Here is a 26,295-nt window from a genome sequence, read left to right as displayed (position 1 = left end):
CACCAAACCTCCTGTGCTTTTGAATTATGTAATAAGGATCTAAGAAATTGTCCCTTTTGTTCCGCCCAGATAAAATAACGGATATTCACCTGCAATGATGCTAAGTATGATTTACATACAACCAAAAAAGATATTTTAGGGATGGGACCACTGCACCAGCAGATGTTTCAGCTGAGGATCATGATACCAGGCATATTTATAGTTAAATATTGTCATAGATAGAATGTATTTTGTACCAGTGAAATCATTCAATCTTGAAAAAGCTAAAGAAGTATATATATTCCTAAACCCAAGTATTTCATAAAGGTATATAACATTTTGAGAAGTTCGCACATGCCGGCCATGCTGAATTTCTGAAATACAAATTATTTTTTTCATTTTCAAGGTTGTAGATTCAGCATAATTTCATTAGATAGGTACATGGGAACACCAGCACTTTAACAGCCCAAAGATGTATGTAGTTTGTTATATGTATGTATACCTGTATGTAAATATGGGTGTCTTTTAAAGAGTCTCCTGTCTCTTTGCATTGCAGGTGGGAGGTGCCACAAATTATGTAATGGACGTTGCTGGGGCCCATCGGAACGAAACTGCCAGAGGTGTAAGTACCACTGATATGTCTTTAAATTTGTAGTAATATATGAGTAAAATTTATACTCACTTTATAATCTGTGTGGACTACTGTGATGGAATGTTGCAAACTCTGCCCATTCCTCTAGCAAATGTTACCTTTTTATATAAAAAGCTTTCCAGTGAACTTATAGGTCAAACATATCTATGGGAAGAGCGGTAACACAAAGTCATTAGAGGAGGTGAAGGAGACTGCTGTGTTACCCCCAAGCAGATGACCCTACAACCGGACACTCCTAGATTCCTAGTTTGCAATGAAACTGTAACTTTAAAATGAACTGAACAATCCTAGATGTAGAAATCTGCTCCTGACATAAGGACCTAGTCTTCTGCTACACTTTAGACGGTCTTTAATTAGGTTGCCGAGGAGTGGGACACCAGAGAACGAATGAGGAACAATCGGACTGGGGCCCAAACTTGGAACTGACTGCGAAACCGCTGGATGAGCATCCTGAGTGCCATCAATATCATTCACTGATTTAGAGCAGGACGTAGCTCTAGAGAGAGCCATATTTGTTTGTTAAATGCCAGCTAGGATTAGGGTTGCCAAACCCACAGTATTTTCATATGAAGAGTGCCTTCTTGCATTTTGTAAATCCATGTGCTGCAAGAAGGCAATTAATTCATAAATGAAGACTGTTTCATTAGCATTCCTCCTATATTCAAGAATTGTTTTCCCTCCTGCAGTATATAAATTCCGTATAGATCTCTGCAAATTAAGTAAGGGGTGTTTATGTCCAGAAAACCACACATGATCTGGATCTGGCTGTGTAGAATGAAGTATAGTAGAGCAGATGCACTATTTCCTGTGTTAGTATGTATACATTAATATATTATCTTTCATCGAATAGGTTATCCCCATATAAAATACAATCATGTACCATAAGAGTTAAGAGACATATTAACCCATAATTAGTCTGTAAGAATCTTAATTTGTATATTGGAAAAGGCAGGCTGCGCTGTTAATCTTCAATTAGGGTGAAGGGATTCTAGCGAGGCTTTGGTGCACTAGGCAGGAAAATTGCTGAAACAGCAGCCCAAATCAATCAGGGGCAGCCAGGCCCTCTCCCTACCAGCAACATCTTTAATTAAAATCCGTATATTGTGCTAATAACTTTGCATGTTCATAAGTCTCTGTTATTGATTTAATTTGTCCACGGACTCTGCTTGCTGGATCAGAATAGTGCTTGGACAACATGTAAAATTAAGGCAAGCATTCCAGTGGAAATGGGGTTGATTCCCCCAAGGTCCTTTGTACAAAATTGGGATTTTTATTGTGCAGCGATTCTCTGCATTTCTGAACATGCACCATGGCATCCCGGGGCTGATTGTTATTCTGGGCAAGCTGTACAACAAGAATTAACTAGTTTTGTATATTGCGCAGGACCCATTAACTCCCAAAATTCCCACAGAGTTTATTGTCCAAAATTATATTATTAGACATTGAAATCAACCCTCTCATTATTATTATTTGTTAAAACATTCTTATTAATTGTAAGCTCTGTGGGATAGGACCTATTTTATATCTTTTTATTCTTCTATTATAACATTCTCAGTGTTTGTATTAGAATATAAATACACATAATGAGCATATGGCTATGCAGAAGGGAGCATTTTTTGAGTGACAGGTTGCCATTCGAAAATATGTTCCTACATACCAAGGAGATGCAACACCCAATTCATCTCAGGGTTCACAGATACACAACACACCCATATGGGGGCAATGTGCTCCAGATAATGAGATAGTAAAAACGCCTACAGACTTTTTTAGAGGGGGGGTGTGGGGTTGAGGGTGCCAATATAATATTAGGCTTTATGTCTTGGATTGATGCCTTGTGCAAGTAATATCATGAGCGGGAGTAGCGCGTTACTCAGGTATCCCATCCAGGGCCGGTGCAAGGATTTTTGCCGCCCTAGGCAAAAGTAAACTTTGCCGCCCTCTCCCCCCCCATATGACATCCATCACAATGCCCCATGTTAACTAACGCAAGTGCTGCAGTGCCGCCGTGTTTACATTAAAAGGCCTGCAGGGACAGGCTATAGACACCAGAACCACTACATTAAGCTGCAGTGGTTCTGGGGACTAAAGTGTCCCTTTAATGTGAGGTAAATTAGAGATTAGTGCCACGAATAATATACTAGATTGCCTACTTACAATCAGATGAGTATGGTGATGGGCTCTAGCTGCAGTCTGGCTCCACTCGTATGGTGTAGAACAGGCTCTCTGGAGGCTGTTTGTGTTCTGGGAGAACGGAAAGCAGCTCCATTTTTTTAAAGGCCCTTTACACAGCTCATGGTCTGGGCCCCAGGGTCCACCTTCATGTTCCACCAAATAGTTTGTTCACAGGAGTAGGGGATGTCCTGATATGTGTGTAAGGAATGCATTGTGTGAATCTGTGTTTGTATGTGTAAGGGCTGCAATGTGTGTTTCTTTGTATGTACGGGATGCAGTGTGTGCGTCTGTAAGCGGTGCATTGAGTGTGTGTAAGGGGTGCATTGAGTGTGTGTAAGGAATGCATTGTGTGTTTCTGTGTGTGTAAGGGATGCATTGTATGTAAGCGTTGAATTGCTTGTGTGTGTGTGTCTGTGTGTGTAATGCATTGTGTGTTTTTCTGTGTGCAAGGGGTGCATTGTGTGTGTGTGATAGATGTCAATCTCTCCCTCCTCCCTTGTCACTCTCTTCTCCCCCTCTCCCTCCCTCGTCACTCTCTTCTCTCCCCCCCTCGTCACTCTCTTCTCTCCACCCCCCTCGTCACTCTCTTCTCTCCCCCCCTTGTCCCTCTCTTCTCTCCCCCCCTTGTCCCTCTCTTCTCCCCCCTTGTCCCTCTCTTCTCCCCCCCTTGTCCCTCTCTTCTCCCCCCCTTGTCCCTCTCTTCTCCCCCCTCTTGTCCCTCTCTTCTCCCCCCTCTTGTCCCTCTCTTCTCCCCCCTCTTGTCCCTCTCTTCTCCCCCTCCCTTGTCACTCTCTTCTCCCCTCCCCACTCTCATTCCCCCTCCTAACCCCGTCAATTCCACTCCCTGTCAATTACTTCCCCCCCACCGTGTCAATTTATTTCCCCCCCTTTCAATTTATTCCCCCCACCCTGCCTGTCCATTTATTCCCCCACCCTCCCTGTCCATTTATCCCCCCTCCCTGTCCACTTATTCCCCCCCCTGTCCATTTATTCCCCCCCCCTGTCCATTTATTCCCCCCCTCCCTGTCCATTTATTCTCCCTGTCCATTTATTCCCCCCTCCCTGTCCATTTATTTCTCCCCCCCTTTCCATTTATTTCTCCTCCCCCCTCTCTCTCCATTTATTTCTCCTCCCCCCTCCCTCTCCATTTATTTCCCCCCCCTCCCTCTCCATTTATTTCTCCTGCCCTCCCCTCCCTCCCTCTCCATTTATTTCTCCCCCCCTCCCTCCCTCTCCATTTATTTCTCCCCACCCCCTCCCTCCCTCTCCATTTATTTCTCCCCCCCCCTCCCTCCCTTTATTCCCCCCACCCTCCCCTACCTATGTTGTAGCGTGGCCGAGCTCTGTACTGTCCGCGGGTACAGGGAGCTTTTGTTTCCTGTACCCGGCCGGACTAAAAGGAAGTGTTCACTTCCTGTTAGTCCGTCCGGGTACAGGAGACAAATGCTCCCTGTACCGGCGGACAGTACAGAGCTCGGCCACGCTACAATGAGGGAGTGACAGGAGGGAGCACTGAGCGCTTCTCTCCTGTCAGCTCCTCTCTTCATGCTGCGCCCGGGCGGTGCGCCCTCATGGACGCACCAGCCCGGGCGAAGCTGCAGCCGCCTGAGGCGCTCTACAGAGCGCTCGGGCGGCTGCAGCATTAGGGGGGCCGGCGCTCCTGGCGGCGCCCCTTCCCAAGGGGCGCCCTAGGCGGCTGCCTAGTCCGCCTTAATGGTAGCGCCGGCCCTGATCCCATCTAAACACTGGGGACTAGTACTGCAGCACTGTGTGTGCCAGAAAAATCATTTGCCGTCTGCTAGTTACAAGCATTGCAGATTGAGGAGAGAGTGGGCTACCATGCCTTTTCACCTTGTAGCTTGCGGCTTTCAATTCCATATCACTGTGTTTATTTTCAACTTGGCTGTTGGTGGATTTGTAGAAAAACTGTTGCTGCTATTTTCTGTCAAAACAAAAAACAAAATAACAAAACAAATACCAGAATTATGTTGTCCAGTTGCATCTATTACTTTAGAGAATACATCCAATGCAGTGTTCTGGCTTGTGATTTTACCCTGATGTCAAAACATCTGCTATACTAGAATCCCTCCAGCGTAATTGAAGATTAATGGTATAACTTGCTTTTCCAATTCATAAATTGAGATTATTTTAAAGCAATTATGGGTTAATATGCCTCTCCATAGTAATCCTTACTGGCCATGACCACACTCATTTCGGGGTTTACCTGTTATAACGGTGGAGGGACTAACATGGAGAGGGCCAAGGTGCAACATTTTTTGGGCTCTCCCTACTGCAACTGTCGTACAAGTCCACAGTGCTTTGCTAACTCCGCATCTACAATTTGCCCATCCATGCAGGGTTACATTTATGAGCAGTGTTTGTGTGTTTGAATATAAGCATGTTTTTGTAAGAGTATGTGTGTGTGTGTGTGTGTGTGTGTGTATGCAGGTGTGTATTTATAAGTAGTGTTGGCGTTTGAAATTAGCAGTATCTGTGTGTATAATGTTTGATTTTAATTGCAGGGGTGTATTTGTGTGTACTGTTGGTGTTTGAATGCAGAAATGTATGCACATATACACATACACTGCCACACATACACACCTGCATACTAACACATACACACTGAAAGACACGCACAGATATACACCCACTAATAAATGTCATAATTTACATAGTTTCAGCCACTCTCCTGTTTCCACACCTTTTGGGTGCAGGAGGGTTACTTCCTTGGGGTCCAGGAGGATTGTACTGCAGTAGTTGCTGGCTGAGGTTAATTATAGTTTGAGGCTGGCATTGCATCTGCTCTTCCCCTTCCTCTCTCTTCCTCATCTTCACCTGAACTCACCCCCTACCAACACAACACAGCAGATCCTACCTGGGCCCCTAATCAGAGATGCACATCTGGTGGTCCTAAGTAAGATACCTCTCCCCCCCTTTGATTCTGGGGCAGCGTGGTAATTCTGTCACTTTTTTATGAACAAGAATATATTAATGAATACATATAACTTAAGGAAACAGTGTAAGTACTCTACTTTATGTCATCTTACACATCCCAGCTAGACTTTCTGGACACCCCCCCCTTTAATCATGCTGATAGGAGACTTGGGGGGTGGGGATGCAGCAACTCACAAGAGACCATGGGGGCATGGTAAAGGGACATGTATGGGTAAAAGGGACACATGAAGGACATGGAGGGTGGAAGAATCTGACTATATAAATAATCAAATAATAACAATAATAAAGAAACATGAGGGAAGGCAGAAGCATGGGAGAGTCATGGAAGACATAGGAAGAGACAAATAAGGGACATGGTAGATGGCAGAAATATATGAGGGACATTGGCAGATACACATGGGTGATCTGGGGGACATTGCAGAGACACAAAGGCACACAAAGCTTATATAGGGGGTCGCAGAGATACAAAGACACACAAAGCTTATATAGGGGGTTGCAGAGACACAAAGACACACAAAGCTTATATAGGGGGTTGCAGAGACATAAATACACACAAAGCTTATATAGGGGGTTGCAGAGACATAAATACACACAAAGCTTATATAGGGGGTTGCAGAGACAGAAAGACACACAAAGCTTAAATAGGGGTTGCAGAGATACAAAGACACACAAAGCTTATATAGGGGTTGCAGAGACACAAAGACACACAAAGCTTATATAGGGGGTTGCTGAGACACAAAGACACACAAAGCTTATATAGGGGGTTGCAGAGATACAAAGACACACAAAGCTTATATAGGGGTTGCAGAGATACAAAGACACACAAAGCTTATATAGGGGGTTGCAGAGACACAAAGACACACAAAGCTTATATAGGGGGATGCAGAGACACAATGCTTATATAGGGGGTTGCAGAGACACAAAGGCACACAAAGCTTATATAGGGGGTTGCAGAGACACAAAGGCACACAAAGCTTATATAGGGTGTTGCAGAGATACAAAGACACACAAAGCTTATATAGGGGGATGCAGAGACACAACGCTTATATAGGGGGTTGCAGAGACACAAAGGCACACAAAGCTTATATAGGGGGTTGCAGAGATACAAAGACACACAAAGCTTATATTGGGTGTTGCAGAGACACAAAGACACACAAAGCTTATATAGGGGGATGCAGAGACACAACGCTTATATAGGGGGTTGCAGAGACACAAAGGCACACAAAGCTTATATAGGGGGTTACAGAGATACAAAGACAAATTAAGCACATATAGGGGGTTGCAGAGACACATAAAGGATAAGGGAGACATGGCAGAGACACAAAAGGGACAATTGCAGAGCCAAACAAGGGAAATGAAGGGATGGAAAAGATACATGAGGGACAGGGCCGGCCTTAGGCCTTTAGGCGCCCTGTGCGAAAAATATTCACAGCGCCCCTCCATGGTCACATGCCCTCATCCATCTTGTAAAAAGTGCTAAGCCTCCATTACATAGGTGTTACGTATTAATGTGATTTCTGGGCATATCATGCATATACACGTTTATTAATACATTTGTAAATGTTATAGGCGTAATAACACATATAATAATAATAATAATAATAATAATACACCCATATTAATATACATGTATATTTAAATATTACTCTCAGAAATCATGTTAAATTGTACTTATTATGGTACACACAATTTCTGGTATTTTTAACCCCTTAAGGACACATGACATGTGTGACATGTCATGATTCCCTTTTATTCCAGAAGTTTGGTCTTAATGGGTTAAAGAGCAGAACATTCTATATATATATATATATATGGGCTAGAAGAATTCCTCCCACATGTATAGATTTGCATTAGGAGTAAAAACACATTTCTAACAAGAGTGTCCTGGCTCCCTGAAGTTGCCATGCCATTATGTTGTGTGTGGAATAGGGATGCAGTGTGTGTAGGGAAAAAAGTGTGGTGTGGGATAGGGATGTAGTGTGTGTGTGTGTGTGTGTGTATAGGGGATTTAGTGTGTATGTGAATAGGTTATGTAGTGTGTGTGTGTGTGTAAAGGGGATGTAGTGTGTATGTGTGTAGGAAACAGTGTGTGTATACGGTATGTAGTGTGTGTGTAAAGGGGATGTAGTGTGTATGTGTTTAGGGAACATAGTGTGTGTATAGGGAATGTAGTGTGTATGGGTGCAAGTTCCGTAGTGTGTATGTATAGGGAGCATAGTGTGTCTGTACATTTTGTAGTGTTTGTGAGTTATATAGTGTGTATGTGTGTAGAGAGTGTGTTTATAGGGGGCATTGTGTGTGAGTAGATTATGTAGTGTGTGTGTGTGTGTGTGTGTGTGTGTGTGTGTGTGTGAGTAGATTATGTAGTGTGTGTGAGTAGATTATGTAGTGTGTTTGTAGATTATGTAGTGTGGGTGTGAGTAGATTATGTAGTGTGTGTGTAGATTACGTGGTTTGTGTGTGTGTGTGTGTGTGTGTGGGTGTGTGTGTGTGTAGATTATGTAGTGTGTGTGTGTAGATTATGTAGTGTGTGTGTGTGAGTAGATTATGTTGTGTGTGTGTGTAGATTATGTGGTTTGTGTGTGTGTGTGTGTGTGTAGATTATGTTGTGTGTGTGAGTAGATTATGTAGTGTGTGAGTAGCTTATGTAGTGTGTGTGTGTGTGTGTTATGGATTGTGTGCAGTTAACACAGTAAGGGTGGGATAGTGATGATTTGTGGGTAGGGGGTGACATAAGGCTTTAAATTAGGAGGTGGGAGAGCAATTTTAGGTTTTGTTTTCTTAAATTAATTAATGTTGATTCCCCCCTTCTGCCCCCCTCCCTCTTTCATACCTTTGGGCAGGGCTGGGAGAATTCCGATTACCTGGTGGTCCAGTGGTCTCTGCCAGCTCTTGAAGTTCTGCACCTTGCAGAACAGGAGCCCTCCTCTCGCGAGCTCTGCGTTGATAGTATGATAGCGTTGCCGCGGCAACACTCCAAATGCCGAGCTCGCGAGAGGAGGGCAGAATCAAAGCGCTCACTGCTCGCTCCCATCATCCAAACAACGGGCTGGTGAGGGAGGTCCTCAATAACCTCACCGGCCAATACCAAAGCAGAGCGCACTCTGTAAGGGCCGGCCAGGGCGCAATCTTTCACCCACCAGGGCGCTCTGAGGTAAGGCAGGACCTGGTTGTGCAAGCTGTGTTGGTTGCCCGGCGCCCCTGTTGGCATGGCGCCCTGTGCGGCCGCACAGCTCGCACACCCCTAAGGCCGGCCCTGATGAGGGACATGAGGACAGACACACGAGAGACATGAGGGAGCATGCAGAGACTCATCATGAGGGACATGGGAGCATAGCAGAGATACACAGGAGAGTTGCAGAGATTGATGAGGGTTTTTGCGTAACCATTTTGACATGGTTTGATATAACACTGCAAATATAGCCTCTTTGCACCCTATCCCTGAACCTGTGTTAATTTTGTCAACTAACACAGAGGGTCTGGAGAAGGACATAAGGGACAGAAACTTTAACTAAACACATTAGATTTTAGTTGTGTTGACTAAAGTCTACTGGAATTTTTTATTTTTTTTAATTCTTTAGTTATGGTTTTTTGAGAACATAAGTGAAACAATAACCCAAGACAGATACATTTGATGATGTAAGCAAAGTATGTGGAGGTAAGAGTATAGTACGGCTTTTTGGCAACATCGTACATTCGACATGAGATTTAACAACAATTAGAATAGAATACAAATAGAAGTATTAGTATCAAAACTTGCCTAACTGGACAATTGGGCGGTACACAATGTTGGTGTTCTATGGGAGTTTTTGTTACACAAGTTATGGAAAATAAATTGGCATAGGTAAAACAACTTTAGGCCAAAATCAAAGAGTTTAGCAACCTGCCATCTTGTCCCAACCTATTTTTTGTGTGTGTTTATTTACATCTTGTAGGCGTCATCCGGTGAGTGCTAATAACAACAGGTCATCGTATACCATACATTTTTTCTGAGGGTAAGAATACAGCAGCAGTTTATACAAAACAGCATAATAACCCTGTAAGTGACAATCCCTTATATCCCTACTGTAATATGGGATCTCTCGTTCCGTGTGGTATCCCCGGCATGGCACGCTGGGCAGTTGCCTGGGGGCCCCACAAGCATGGGGCCCCACTGCGATGCCCAGCGTGCACAGCCGTCAGGGGAGATCATTTGATCTCCCCTGCCAGCACATGGAGAGCCGACCCTGTTTTCTTCCCCTGGTCCCTCTCGGGCCGATGGGGAGATCAAAGATCTCCTTCACCGGCCCAAGGGCTCTTCGTTAGAAGAGAGAGAGGGAGGACCTGGAGGCAGGGGGAGGGACCTGGGAGGAACAGCGGGGCTTGTGTGAGCAGGCTGTGTGGCAATGATCCACACAGCATTCTGCGCGCAGGAGGACAGGAGACAGCCTGCAGCCAGTGGAGTTGCAGACTGTACCGAACTCACCACCACCGGACCACCAAAGGTAAGAAGGTAGGGGGAGAAATAAAGATTTAAAAAATCATTATTTATTATTATTATATTTTACAAAATTATGTAACAAAAAAAACATGGGCTCCCTGCAGCCCTCATACTCTACACCCCCCCCCCCCCCACACACACACACAGCACCCCTTATACACAGCACCGCTTAACCCAAGGTCAGCAAAGAATGGGAGTAGGTAAAAAATTAAAAACAAACAACCCAAGCACCATAACCACATAAGAGATACACAAGGGATATGGGGAAATGGCAGAGACACACAAGGCATATGGCTAACATGGCAGAGATACACAAGTGATATTGGGGGGATTGCATAGATACACGGGGGGGATGTCAGGGACACATGAGGGACATGATGGTGACAGAGACACATCATGTCACGGTAGTGACCCCAACACGCAGAGTGAAATCTACCAAGGAGACGTATTACCGGACCTTAGGATGGCCGGTTCAACGTATAGAATAGTCGAGGAAAATAGCCAAAAGTCAGAGAATACCAGACAGAGGAATAAACGAACAAACTAGCCAAAGTCAGGGATTACAGGGAATTGGAGAAACAAGAAAACCAGTCCAAGTCAAGATACCAGAGAGGAGAGTAGTCAAGAAGGCAAGCCGGGTCAAAATACGAAGAGACAAATGGAGAATATATAAGCACTAGAGGGAACCAAGACAGGAACCACAATAGGGCAGTGATCCAAGAAAAAAGGCTTACTTATATACCAGAGTGTCTTTAACTTTAACACGACGCCCCCCAAAACGTTCGGGAGCATGGAATACTTTGCACCTGTGTAGTATAAATCCTTTGGCATGCGTCACGTCATAAAAGCTGAGACAAGCTACGCCACCTCCCTTAAGTGTCGGGACTTGGAGCCATGCCGTGCGGGTCCGAAGGAGAGTGGTAAGGTATCATTACACATCAGGGTTTTTGTAAAATCACTTTAATACAGAGGGACTGCATAAAAAGTCTCCTTGAACACTAACCACTACAATAAGCCCTAGTAGTTATAGTGCTTGGAGTGTTGCCTTTAAATTGTAAAATGTAAATCTGCCCTGGGTGCCAACTACTCTAGTGATGCCTCTGGTAATAGATTGACTATCTTGGTATGAATTTTCCACCTCAAGAGTGGAACAGTTTAGTGAGTTTCACAAAAAAAAAAATCCATTTTACGTTGAATTCACTTCTCATTTTTTTTTTATTTATTATAAAACTCACTAGGTTGCAGACATGGAATGTCCTGCAATTCAAAGGGACACTATAGTCACCAAAACAACTGTAGCTTAATGAAAAGGTTTTTGTGTATAGATCCTGCATCTGAAGTCTCACTGCTCAATTTTCTTCTATTTAATGGTTAAATCACTTTTGATACTGTTTATGCAGCCCTAGCCACATCTCTCCTGGCTGGGAACCTGCATGAATAAAATGGTTTGATTTTCAATCAGCTGTTAACTTGCTTTAGAAATTTATATCTCCTGCTCTGTAAATTGAACTTTAATCACACACAAGAGGCTCCTAAAAGGTCTACAAAACTATTAACTAGACATGTGCAATTCGTACAAATTTCGTGAAATTCGGACATTTGGATGCCAAGCCAAACCAAACCGAATTGTCGAAGTTCCGAATTGCTTCGGATTTCTTAAAATTGGCAAAACAAATGGTTAGTGTTAGAGGTTAGGGTTTAGGGGTAAGGTTAGGGGAAAAACAAGTGGTTAGAGTTAGGGGTTAGAGTTTAGGGTTAGGGTCCGAATTGCTGAAGTGCCGAACCGAACCAAATGCCATTGGTCCGAATTGCGAAAGCAGATTAATTGTTTTAATTACCCGAATTTCCAAACCAAATGTTTTGCCCATGCACATCCCTGCTATTAACAGGGCAGGCAGCATAATTTACAATAAAGAAAGTTTAAACACTAGATCTCTCTTTACAGGAAGAGTTAAGGAATGTTGTGCAAGTCGCATGCAGGGAGTTGTGGCTAGGGCTGCATAAAGAAAACAGTTTAACTCTTAAATGGCAGAGAGTTTAGCAGTGAGACTCCAAGGGCATGATCTTTAGCTAAAGTTGTTTCGGGGTCTATAGTATTGTTTTAAATTTGGCAGCGTCATGCAATCTTGCGGTCTGTAAAAGAGTTACACATCTAGTTTTGAAATAAAAAAACTGTAAGCTATGTCTGCATAGATTGTAAATGGTCATTAAGCAGTTAAAATATCTAAATGTAAATTTTATGTACGTCTATTTAATTGGCAGTATATTTTGATTACCATTACTTCTTGAAGAGTATCTCAGTGGTCATGACATGGCAAGGAATTGTAATTAAACGACAGTAAGATAACTATTAGGAGTATGCGCTTAAGTGATAATTGGCAGAAAATCAAAGGTAATTCAAAGTGAATTAAAAATTTAAGGCCAAAAGAATCAAATTGTAAAATAATTTACAACTCAACTGTGTTTCCAGTTTGGCTATTTTGGTCTTAAATATAAAATTCACACTTTAGTGAATAACCCTTGAGTCTCGGCTGCCCCTACCTTACTATTTGGGAAGCTGAATGATGTAAAATTGAGTTAGAAATGAGGCCAAGATTTATCCAGCCTGGATTCATGTGAATAAAGTGGTATATAGTCTGTCATCTTAATGGCAGAAATTGGAAATATTCGATTCCCATTCTCTAACCAGATTGCCAATTTTGCCATACAGTAATTCTGCACAAAATATAGTGTACAATATACTAAACATTCTGACTCCTGTGATCTCTTTTCTCTCCCACCCAGTGACGAAGACTGTGTGTGCAGAGCAATGTGATGGCCGCTGCTATGGGTCCTATGTTAGTGACTGCTGCCACCGTGAATGTGTTGGAGGCTGCACAGGACCAAAAGACACTGATTGCTTTGTATGTTACCTTTAATTTGCCATACCACCCATCTCAGCCTTCTCATTCCTTTAATTTAATATCCTGACTCCTGCCTAATTCCCCTACTCATTCTTCCTCCCAAATCCCCTCCTGCTCCCCTACAAAAATGTAGCTCTTTATTTAGCTTTTTCATATATTTCCTCTTGTTCTGCTCAAATTATCCATCAGACTGCATTAGGTCTGGCAGATTTTATGAGTTTTACAAATAAGAATTTGAACGTATTTATGTGTTAATGCATATGATTTCTGGCTTTTGCAAGAACATGTTGCAGATTTAAAAATTGCCTTTTAGCGCTGCCTCTTCAAATCTCTACCACCTGCTTCAAATCTTTTTTTTTTATACTTTTTTTTTTTTTTAAAGCATCCCTCAAGACTGGCTCTTATACATTTTTCATTTTAAGAGCAGAAATGCTGAAACAAAATTACTGTAAATTTTGCAGTGGTGGCAAATCACACAGATGCTTGCTACCATTATACTCAATGGCATAATCATTTTTTTTTTTTGGAGGCCTGGAGTCTACAGAGACTCAAGGCAAGATCTTTTTCCCTATGGTATCATGCTATGGGAGTTTTTGTGAGCTGGCAACACTTGCAGATTTCTGGGGTTTTAGAGGGGCAGGGTAAAACCTGATTTGCAATATCTTGTTAGACATTCGACCAAAAAAAAAGTTTTGCACTTTTTTAATTGTATATTTGTCACCTTTTTAATAATAATACAATATACCAATCTAAATATTAGAAATGTAGATGTTTTAAAGGAACTCTATCGGCACCCAGACCACTTTATCTCAAGGCCTCGATCATTTTAACCCTGCAACTGAAAATCATTGAGTTTTTGCAGGAATTACATGCAAATGCCTAACGGCAACTAGAGGTGCTTCCACCCATATAGCCAAAAAAAGGATAATAAAGGCTCCTTTTGAAGCCAAAACATTGTGTGGTTCTTCTTCAATAAACCTGCCTGAAACCAAGCTTAACTTCCCAGTCCGTTCCTTTGTGTTACTAATACTCTGATGGGCTCTGTCTACCAAGGCCTGGAGGCACTCTGGTTGGTGAATTGAAGTTAGTGCCATTTTCTAACTGTATCCAATAGTCTTGTTAAACTCAGCTATTCAATTAGATGTTCTTATAGTGACCATTTGATTGGTGCAGTGTAGTGCTTTGCTGTGCATGTGCACTAGCCTTCCAATATTTCTCCATGGGGAAACTTTGGATTGGCTGAGATCATCTATCTTGATGATCTCAGCCAAGGAGGTATAGCTTTGGCATAGATACCAGCATGCTGCGGGATATAAGGTAAGTAAATGTTACCTTGGTGTTGAGGACACATACCTAGAGGGCACTTACAGAGGTAGAGGAACACTATAGCATTGGGAATCCATTCTTGTATTCCTAATGCTATAACGTATGTTTAATTGTGGAAGAACATATTTTTACTTTAGAAATGAAATTTTTGAATTTACCTATGTTCTAGAACAGAATGCCTCCATCCTGGTTCCATGTCATTACTATAAACTCTGCCATTTGCACCTGGCGTTCAGCATAGAATGAACATAGAGAGAAGAGGAGAAAAAATTGCTAAATCTTTAATATAATTTTAAGATAATATGGACTATCACATGGAACAATGTTCTTACAAGTGATACATTATTGTCAGTGTTTTATTCAATAGTTTAATTTCTAGAGAAAGTATTATTATTGTATAATTTATAAATGTTCTACTGTGTTTCCTTATCACTGTGCAATGGGTGAATAAGACATACGAACAATTGCAGTAATTTCTTTGACCTACAAGAAAATGAAGTGGTAAGGGTCGTGGGCAAATGAGCTTACAGTCTAATGGACTTCATAGTTTAATAAAAGGCAACATGCTATACTTTGATTGAAACTCTTCGGTAAGAGTCAGCAGTCATCAGTCTGCAAATAACATATTTCCTTTCAAACATCACTAGCTAAAGATGTGATCAAAAAAAGTCTTAGGAGCTGTGCTGTGATCAGAGTACAGATTGTAAAAACGAAAAGTCTGCCATTTCACTAAATTCCCAGTAGGCAGGATGAATAACTAGAAATAATTCACTCAAAATGTTTATAAGTGGAGCATCTTCACATTGTCACTTAAATGATTTGACAGCTGCACATTAAATGCATTCCAAGACAATATGGTGTTAAAGAACGTAAAACAGATTTATGTCGGGAACTGTGTGAAAATGGTGATAATGTGTGCAAAAGACTGATATAAAATAGTCAGTGCACAATGCAGTAACTGCACCTGTGACCAGAAAATATCCAACACTTACCTTCAGTTGTAAAACAAATAAATAAAAAAATAATTTAAAAAAAAAGCGTATTCTCATCTCCTTGCTGCATGAGATCGCACTGTTTAGCTCATATGGATTCCAACCCTTATTCATGGTACGGAAGAATCCCAGTAGAATGTGTTATGATTATTTTATAAGTTTGGACGGTAGAGATGTTACGTCCTCTGACAGCGTTTAGATGGAGATGAGGTGACAGGCCATAGAGATGAACTGCTGTGTTAGCCAATTTAAGAGTTTGAACGGACACTGAGAGAATCGTTATCAGCGCATCAAGGTGCATTACTCTTTTTGAGCTGTAAGCAAAAAGGGAGGAGGAATCTCATAAATACTATATACACTCTGTGGAAAGCAAGTGCCTTAACCTCACTGCCCAACCATTTGGGTTAATATAGATTTGCGAAAAAAGATATAAACCTTACAGGACCCAAAAGAGAACTTTTTTTGCATCCCTACGCAAGTCTCGAAAAGTGTTTAAGGAATGTTCACTGTCAAATTGAGGAGGGTGGGAGGTTGAGGTCCCCCAGGAAACATCAGACCTAGTTTTACTCTTGTAGAAATGATAACCTCCCCCTGTGCAGATTCAATAGAAATGAATGTCAACCCCACTTCCTAATTGGTACTTTCGATCCGCAGCTGGAATTTAAACGGGTGGCGTAGGAGAGCAGCAGGCCAACCCTCCGAAGTACAGATCATTAGTGTGTTCGCTGGAAATCTCGGCAGCATCAACTATTAACTGCTGTCACCGGCACTGCTTCTCAGCCTGATCCTGTCAACCACTGTCAACAAAATATTTATTTTTGCTGGCTGCCTTTTATAAGGGAAAAAGCAAAATTTTAAAAACATCCCTCCGTAGAGGACACTTGGCAGTAGTGTCCCCTCCCTTGTCATTCCAATGCAGAAACTCTGTGTTCCTTCTGTCAACTGAACTCATGGATAGTTGGACTGGTTCCTGGGTGTGCTGGAAACACAGACTTGCAGAAAAGTTATACAGCCTCTGTATGTGTTATTGTAACCAATATGAGCTTGTTTTGTTCTCATTGAGCAAATAAAAAGGCTGTTTCTTCTATGAGAATCCATTTTTTTTTAGCACGATAGAACAATGTTCTTCTCTCTCTTTGCACTTCTCTCTTAGGCCTGCATGAAGTTTAATGACAGTGGCTCCTGTGTCACACAGTGCCCTCAACCCAATATATATAATCCAACGGCTTTTCAGCTGGAGCAGAACCCCAAAGCCAAGTATACGTATGGAGCCTTCTGTGTCAACAGATGCCCACGTGAGTGAAACTTAGAGCTGCAATAATACTTCATGTAATAATTGTTTAGTGCATGCAACAGTATCGGGTATTTTTATCGGCAATGTTTTACGCCCTCACTAGTTAATGGTTTTTCTTTTTTTTTTTTTTTTTTTTTTTAAATAGGATGCATATCTAGCATGTAAGAAAACACAATATAACAAAACATAACTTTTTATATCTTGCTGTTTGGAGGCATAACAATTCACATTAGATATACTACTTGCATAACTGTGGGCTATGGACAATTACCTTTGAGGTTTGGGTTAGAGAGATAATGAAGTGCTAGGCTAGGGAGAGAACATGTGGGGTCTGGCGAAGAAAAAACTGGGGGTGGGCTAGAGAGATATAACTAGGAGGGTGGGAGAGAAAACTGGAGGTGACCTAGAAAGAGAGAACTTGTGGAGCAGGGCTTGCTATAGAGAGATATATGGAAAGATAGTTTATGGAGAGGTAATTGTGGGTGGGTAAGTGAGAGTTAGCTGGGGCGGTGGTAGATAAAACTTGGGGACCGGCAGGAGATATCTAAGGATGTGTATACAAATTTAAGGGATATGCCATTCCTGCAAATCTCAGCCAACTTAAAAGCCTATTTGGGCAACATGGGAATTGCAGTTTGCAAAAATATGGAGGTCCTAAACTTCAAACATGCTGTGAACTACAATTTAGCAATGCTGAGTTAGCCCTTAAAACTGTCTAACACATTACATTAGTTAAGAGGACCCGTGATCTACTTTTAACTTTACATTGAACATCAGCATACGCACATACAGACAACATTCACGTGCACACACACGCAGGAACACAACATACAGGCAGTGCAGAAATACACACAGTAAATGGCCGTACACACAGTTGTGCAGGTACAGAAGCATTAGGCTGATTGGGATAATGTTTAACGTTATGGAAGTACATTGCAAATACATATAAATGTTTCATGAATTTCTTTTTCCCCAGATAACTTTGTGGTAGATGACAGTTCTTGTGTCCGAGTCTGTCCCAGCAATAAGATGGAAGTTGAAGAGAATGGAATCAAGATGTGCAAGCCATGTGCAGGAATCTGCCCAAAAGGTGCATTATATTCTACACGAGGAGATACCGAGGGTCAGAGGGCACAAGGGTCAGAAGGCACAGTGAGGTGGAAATAGGTCACCAAAAGAAACACGGCTAATAGATCACATTAGTAGATTTTTCATATTGAGATGTTATTCACATTTTATGCCCATATAAGTTTTTCTTCATTAGAGGATATATTTTGTGGCTGTGATCAAATGTTTTTTGTTTTTTTCTACAATGGAAACATTAACTCCTATTTGAAGGATGATCACTACATTCAAAAGTACTCAATCAACACAAAAGTATCAGCTAAATGTATTTCTAGATTTGTTTGTTGTGCTGTCGCACCTGTAGTTCACCTGTTATATGATATAAAACAAATATAAAAACAATCCATGATTAGTTATTTAATTTGTATTATTACCACTCAATTTAAAGGCATCTTTATAATGATCTATCACTGTTCTCTAGACAAAAATTTATGTAAAAAAAAACTCCTTAGTATGTATAGTGTGGCCAAACCTGGGAATTATTTTTTGTAATATGTGAGAATTTACATTTAAAGACAAATATTGTAATCAACTAGCAAACAAATTGCAAAATGTTGGACAAAGAAGCTGAAAAAAAAATTTTTTTTGCAAATGTTTTTTCTTGGTTATTTTGTTTTACGTTTTGCAGCCCATTTCTCAAGTCTTCATAACTGACTATTTGGTGCACAAATATATACCGGAGAAATTCCATTGACTGTCCATTTTTTTTATCTAGTATTACATATCGTGATGATGCATGGTGATGACCATGAGCTCCCTATTAGAGAATTTGTAGTTTAACAATAAATGGAGTTAGCTAATAGTTGCCCCTTTTTCAGGTCTAAGAGTTGCAGCTAGTGAACAGCCTGCATTTTGCAATACAAGTTTAGTGGCATTGCGTTGGGATTTTGAGACCCAGAGGACAAGCCATATTTGTTTAAAGAAAAATAAAGAAAACATTGCCGGAGAAACACATAACAATATAAATGACAGACGGCGCAAAGTTTGTTATTACGCTGGGAATAAAGGATCTTACTCTCTCAGTCAGAGATTGCACCCCGGAGAGCTGTAAATTGCAACCCAGTTAGTGGAAATGGAAGATGTGGAACTATGATGCAGGAAAACTTCAGTGAGCACGGAGCAATATTAACCAAATAATAACCAGTCATTTTGCGCTACAAAAATGAAGCATTTTATGTAGCGCCTTTTCTGGTTAAAACCATCTATAAATAAATACATTTAAAAAAATGATATATCAGAATATATATGTCTCTGCCTACGTGCCATCGATACAACTCTGATCAGGCATGTATTTGACCCAATCACCTCTCCTAGGCCCTTTTCTTAAATTTTCAGCCACCTTAAGAGGCCCAGATGCCAAGTATCCTGGACCCAAAGGATTCATTCTCATTAGAGATTTAATTTCAGATAATTTTAAACACATTTGCAGAGAATAGATGCTTTCTTGTAAAGAGTTAGGTAATATTAAGCACACAGGTAATGATAATAGCCTTTCATATAGAGAAGCATGCTAGTGTAAACTTAAATTCTGGAACATTTAGAGGGACAATCTAAGCATCAAAATCACTTTACTTTAATGAAGTGAGGTTGGGGCATAGATCCTGAGAAATGGCACAGTTTATATTGTTGATATATGGCAAAAAAAGAGAAAAAAAAAAGACCTTGGATTGACTTTTATTGTTGAAAGCAATAACTCTATGGAGTTCCACTTTACAATTGTAGTTGTTCACTGTGATTATGAGTAAAACATGTCTATTACAATGTATCATAATGTAATTCTCCTTTGTCTAGTATGTGATGGAATTGGTACGGGGTCCTTGAAGGCTGCACAGACTGTGGATTCAAGTAACATAGACAAGTTTATAAACTGCACCAAGATCAATGGGAATCTCCTCTTCCTGGTTACAGGCATTGACGGGTCAGTATAAGAACTCTTTGAGAACCTAATCTATCTGCAATTTAGAATTTCTGGTGTGTATGGCTCTGCATTGTCGTGTCTGTTCAATGGCCATAAATATTTCAAATTCCAAAAAACGAAATCTGAAGCTGAGCATCCCTACAAGTATATAGTGCACACAGGTTAGAATCACATTGATGTACTGCTCACTTACCCTTTAAGAAGCTACTGAGTGAACCCAGCATATTGTGTTTTCTTTCACACTTTTCTTTAAATATCTTGACACTCCATTGATCAGAGTTGTTAATTTGTTATGTCTATCTTTATCCAAAGAAGGGTTTAAAACTGTTTTTTTTCTTGACCGTTTAGTGAATATGTAGTTCTCTTTATTACCATGCTGTTAATGGTGTCTCCAGAGGTGAGTTGAGGTTTAATGCCATGACACCCCTGTCACTTACTATATTTCTCATGCCTGGTTATACGATACCAGTTAGGTAAGCAGACCCTCTGTATGACTGTATGGAGACCTATTTGCATAGAGATGACCAAACACTGGTTATACCCAATAAAAAAAATTAATTATACTATTTTGGACACGCTGTGATAAATAAGCAATTAAAAAAAAATAAAAATGTTTTGAGATAGTGTGTCATAGCTTGACAAACATTATACGTCATTGCAGGAGACACTGATTGCCCTACCTGTTAATGAGAAATTAGTTCTGTGAAAATAATAACCGATTAATAATATCATTTAAATAATAACTTTTTCTTCTGGAGGGAGAAATTCTAATTAATTGATTAGTGCCTCTTCAAAGGTATATGTAAATGCATTTGTAAAAACAAACGAGATATGCACCTAATAAAATGTAAATATTAACAAATATAGAGAGAATAAAAAAAAAAACAACAACATATATAATAGTTTAGTGGAACTATTCATTTATGTGATGCAAGTCTATTATGTAAAATGCACAAAAGAACAATAATGGCAACCTTTTATGTCTGGATTCCTTGTCTGGTATTGGATGTCATTCACTATTATGATAATAGGAAATGCAGACCTTTTTTTCTTTAATATAATTGGTGTACCCCTTGGGAGTGGCATTCATACAGCTGTGCTCCCTCTGCACTGTCCTCCGTCACACCTCGTCACTTATTCAGCCTGCAAGAATTTCACAAGGACGGATGTCATTAGCACACCTCTGTTGGGAGGTGCTTTTGATCTACAATTAAGTAACAAGGTGTGACAAGCGAAGCTAGTGCGAGAGTAGAGAGAGGTCCCGGTGGAAATATTGGGGCCCCAGGCAGGGACTGCGAGCCTCAAACTCAGAGGAGATGTGACAAATTCCACAATTAGAACAAATCGCAGCCCTGGGGTGCTGCCCTTGATCGAACAATGAGACGGAGAGGGAAAACATTTCCTTGTAATATATATTTTGACCTTGAGGATCACAGTGTCATTAAAAGTCAATTTTTTTTTATTTCTTTCATGCTCATAGCTAGGGTGGGTTGGAGAGTGGGGCAATCACTGCCAGATATGTTGCACAGGGCAGCTCTACAATCACAGCCTTTGAATTATGTTAAATTATAATCCATAGGCAAAGTTGCTGTTTACAAAAACTGCCAAGTGATTTAATTCCATTGAAATAATGTTTTCCCTTTGAAAATCTTTATTTCTTAACCAGTATATTGTATAGTGCAAAAATGCCCCCTTTCCTATCCCCCACATTCTGTTTCTTTAGGCCGTGCTTCATAAAAAGTGCTGCAGTTGTAAGCCCCACTTGTAACATTAGTGTGAGAATCTTTGCAGGTAATTGGCCTTACAAATTGCAAGTTTCTTGTAAACATGTACTAAGTAACTTTATTTGTGTTTCTATGAGAGAGACAGTAAAAAAAACTCAACAGAGCCATTTGGGAGGATTATATGAGCCACTGCTTCTCCCTTTACCTGCCAAATGGTTTAATTGAGGTTTTACGGAAAATGCATATTCTACAAAACCCCTGGGGCAACAGAGACTCAGAATTGCAAAAACTGCAGATATTTGCAGCAAACAAGAAAAATGCGGAGGTAAGTATATTTAGTCTTTATTCATTTATTTGTTTACATGCGTATGTGCATGTGTTTTCATCTCTTTTTAATGCCGTATCTCCATAATGCATTAAACAAGGGGAAGGGGTCTATTGATGTACACTTATTCCACTGTAAGCCTAATGCATATATATCTTTTCTGTATCTAATTCCATCTATTCGCTCTTCAAAATAAAGAACTAAAAATAAAAATAAAAAAGTGGAAGGGGATCAATTGCAGGTTGGAATGTTCCCTTAAACTAGTAATGATTTTTCAGTTGGCTGCTGTGACACAGGAATGCAATCATGTTTCTCTTAGCAACAAAATAAACAAATGAACTAAACGTAACCTTATATAAAAATATAAACCACAGACGTAATAATCAATTTTTTTTCTGGACTCCGGAATCCAAATGCAAGTCCTAAGCTACTTACTAACGATGCACGTAATACACTTTCTACATAGCAGAGCTTTTTTTTTACCAGGCATGAGACCTATTATTTTTGGTGCAGGCATATAAGGAAACTTACACTTATAGGAAGATAACAAAGTCATATGTTTACCATGGTTTGCAGTAGTTTACTACATTAACTTAAGGCAATTACTTTCCATATATACAGCCTATATACAAGAGACTAAACTGTGCAAAGTCTCGCTCACCCCTTTGACCATTTGTGTACCTCCTTTAATGAATGGGGAAAATTCAGATAATTTGATATGTGGGAGCCTGACCTACAGCGTAACCTGGAGAGGGGAGAGCAGGAGGAGATCTGGAAAGGCAACATCAAAAGTGTCCTTATGTCTCTTTGCAGGAGCGATCCTATAAAACTTTATTCACCCATATTAGATGGTATAAAACACTATTCAAGCTATTACATATGGGAACATCTACCTCTGACCAGTGTTAAAGGCACTGTTGAGATAGAGGTACCTACATCCACATATGGTGGTCATGTCCCAGGGTGGCTCAGTTGTGGGAGCAGATACATGACCGTTTATCAACAATCTTGCATAGACTGATAATGATAATGGTAATACTTGTTAGTTAAACTGGTGGAGGGTTTGACTTCTGCTTAGCAAAACTTATTTAACAAAATCACCCTAGCTTCAAGGTGAGTATTGGGCCAGGTTACAAGATCCTGTTCGAGCTCTTGACACGCTTATACACAAATGAAAAGAAAATCATCTCTTGGCTCAATTGGCAACCAATTGGTAACCACTGTAAGAAAGACTCTTTAGTTCATACATTTCTGCAGCCCTGGGAGGGCTATGTGGAAGGATAACCCATTATTCAGGACATCTGATCCTGTTTAGATTGCTAGAAGAGCTTGCAATAGAGGCTTATAGTTTTAGATGATAGAATTGCAGGAGAGGAAGCGAGGCGGGTTACTGTGTGTGGGGAGGGAAAATAGCTAACCACCAATTATATTAAAGAAAAAAAGGTCTGCAATTCCTATAATCATAATAAGACTGGGTGAGAATTTAAGGGAGCTGGGAAGAGAGTTACAAAGGAGCAGCACAGCCAATATTTGCGATATAAGTACCTGATGGGAAGTATTAGTCTTTTGCTCTGTAACTTAATGGAACTCATTTAAAACAAGCACATTCTAGTTCCTGTAATTGCCACAGTATTCATATTACAGTAAGACATTTTACTATGCAGTGTGCACTTAGTAATTAGTTATGCAAGTGCTACCTGCAGGTAAATATTTTAATTGTGGTTTTAATTGAGTTTGTGATTTATAATTCAATAATGGGCATGCAAAGTAATCTTTTGCATGCCAACAATGTAAATACCCTGTCTTTATAGCCTACTTATGTATAATGACAATATTTAAGTGTACTGGTGGGATAATGTGCTTTATCTATTTTAGTCAAGATGTCTTTCTGTCAATCTGAATCCACTATACTGTCTTTATATGTCCAGTGGGACCAGAGCCTGCTGATTGAGTTCATCATAAATTAATATTAACCATGTAAGAAATCATATCATGTGTAGTTGTTATTGTCTGCACCTTAGAGAGTGTTATAGGTAAACAATCATTATAGCTCGCAATATCTGAGATAGGTGCAAGTCGGGTATGCTGAAATCAATGTTCGGGTAAGCCTAGAAAAGAGAGTACCTACCTTAAAAAAGGAGAAACAAGGGGAGTGGGGGGCAGGGTAACCACTGCTAATGTGACGGGCTTATTGGGGAGGGGATGTCCATGTTAAATTGGCAGAAAACTCCTCCTACAACTGCAGCCTATCGCCTTCATAGTGAAGTATATATTGGGAGTATGGTGAGGTCTAGTAGGCAAAGTTAGGTGTGTGTTCAGAATAAACCAGTCTTTTTAACATATGAAAATCACAGTAACAAATAGGCATGATTTTTTGCCATTGAGTGTTATAGCTTACTACGCTATAATATTAAACCACAAGGACATATATACAAGTACATAGACCGTATAAGGCCGTCTACTATAATTGACTGTCGTCACTGTACTGCATGGTAACACAACCACTAAAACTAACTCGATACATGACAGATGCAGTGACAAACATCTGGAGCAGCTGTCATGGACTACATTTCCCATTTGGCTGGGTGAACATCATAAAAACATAGTCGATACCTGCCATTTGGCTGGCCATTTTGGCTTGTTAGTCTTGTTTGTCTTCCAGAAGCACAGTGCATTAAACCATTTTTTATTTTTTTGTTGCACAGTACATTTTTTATTATTTCCAGCAAAAAAAATTCAAACAAATTCAAAAATTATTCAGCTCGACTTTGTTTCACTTATTATCTTCTCCTTAGCAGACCACAATATATTGATTTACTGTGAAGGATATATTTATTTACATTTGCACAGGAACTGCCACTGTGCCTATATTATCAGAACATTCAGAATCCAGTACTGTGCTGGGAAGATTCCTTTACCTTTATTGGCAGCCGTGACCACAATGCTGGGAACATCTAACACACTTATTGACAATGATAGGTCTATCATGAAGGTTCTTTTATTGTATTGGATATTCTATAACTAATGTAGCCATTAGGAAATCAGTTATGCATGCATCATGCCAAGCATTACAGTGACAAAGGTGGGCAGACGAGAATGTTGCACATTGCAATAAGACTAAAATAACAAGGATGGAAGAAAGTAGGTCTAATTCTAATTCCCCTCATTTTTGCAACTCGGTTGGTAAGTAATTCACCGTAGTGTCCTATTTAGTGGATGATGAACACAACAAAGCAGATAACACAACAAAAACAATAGCAGAAAATACATTTAGACACAATTGATTGGATAAGGGTATAGACCGCCCAGGGTGCAGTATATGTAAAATAAATACAAAAATGTAATATTACCCTTTTCTTAACAATGTATAACAAAGGATTCCTCTCAATCCTCAAATACAAATGGCAAAAATAGGATATACCTAATGACACAAAACAGAGAAGAAAACCTCATATGGTAATAACATAACAATATGAGGAATCTCTAGAGTTCCAGGTTACACTCACAGAGTTCCGAATAATTCAGGCTCATCAACAGTATGCAAATCTCAGCAGATTCAGCAGTGTTCATATGTAGGATGACTCATGTGAAGAGAAAAATATAAAACAACATAGTGCAACACTGATATAAAAGTGAAGCAAGCTTTAAAGGGACACTGTGGTAACCAGAACAACTACAGCTTATTGTAGTTGTTCTGGTGAGTATAATAGTTTCCTTCAGGCTTTTTTCATGCCAACACTGCATTTTCAAAGAAAAGGCAGTGTTTACATTACCTCTAGGGACACCTCCAAGTGGCCACTCTTTAGATGGCCACTGGAGGTGCTTCCTGGATCAGTGCTGCCGAAAAAGCAGCCCTGACGTTAAGTGTACCCACACTCTGCATGGAATTTTCCTCATAGAGATGCATAGAGGACTACATGTATGTGTGTTAAGCTGTAGTTGTTCTGCTGACTATAGTGTCTCTTTAAAGGAACACTATAGGGTCAGGAACACAAACATTAAGGTGACTTGCCTCCCCCCCCTTTCTCCCTTAAAAGCATTATAAACTCACCTTATTTCAGCGCCGTGTGAGTCTGCCGACACTGGCCCCACCCCCTTGGTGACATAATCAGAATTGCAGATTTTAAGCCAATCCAATGCTTTCCCATAGGGATTGGCTTGGCTTGGATTGGCTAAAACCGACAAGGGGGCGGGGCCAAATTCAGTTTTGGCCAATCAGCACCTACTCATAGAGATGCATTGAATCAATGCATCTCTATGAGGAAAATTCTGTGTCCCCATGCAGAGTGTCTATAGTGTTCACATGTATCCTGTATGTTGCCAGTTTGACCTGGTGTGTTTTTGTCTCTGTGTATGTCTCTTGTCATAGTGTGCTGAAACAATGCAACCATATTACGCTTCTCGCAGATGCATTTGCCTTAATGTTGATGCACAAGCTAGGCAAACCCAG

General features: G+C 40.5%; 1 protein-coding gene across 1 annotated transcript in view; it reads left to right on the top strand.

Moving 5' to 3' along the window:
• The window catches only part of ERBB4 (erb-b2 receptor tyrosine kinase 4), a 797,331-nt gene that overhangs the window by 540,398 nt on the left and 230,638 nt on the right, over window positions 1-26,295 (top strand). Inside the window, exons 5-9 of the mRNA XM_063429955.1 lie at window positions 536-601; window positions 13,023-13,141; window positions 16,613-16,754; window positions 17,730-17,843; window positions 19,670-19,796. Coding sequence (XP_063286025.1) covers window positions 536-601; window positions 13,023-13,141; window positions 16,613-16,754; window positions 17,730-17,843; window positions 19,670-19,796 — 568 coding nt within the window. The remainder of the gene's footprint in view (window positions 1-535; window positions 602-13,022; window positions 13,142-16,612; window positions 16,755-17,729; window positions 17,844-19,669; window positions 19,797-26,295) is intronic.

This window comes from Pelobates fuscus, chromosome 8 (genome assembly GCF_036172605.1).
Source record: "Pelobates fuscus isolate aPelFus1 chromosome 8, aPelFus1.pri, whole genome shotgun sequence".
Lineage (NCBI taxonomy): Eukaryota > Metazoa > Chordata > Amphibia > Anura > Pelobatidae > Pelobates > Pelobates fuscus.
This window is presented reverse-complemented; position numbering and strand designations above follow the sequence as displayed.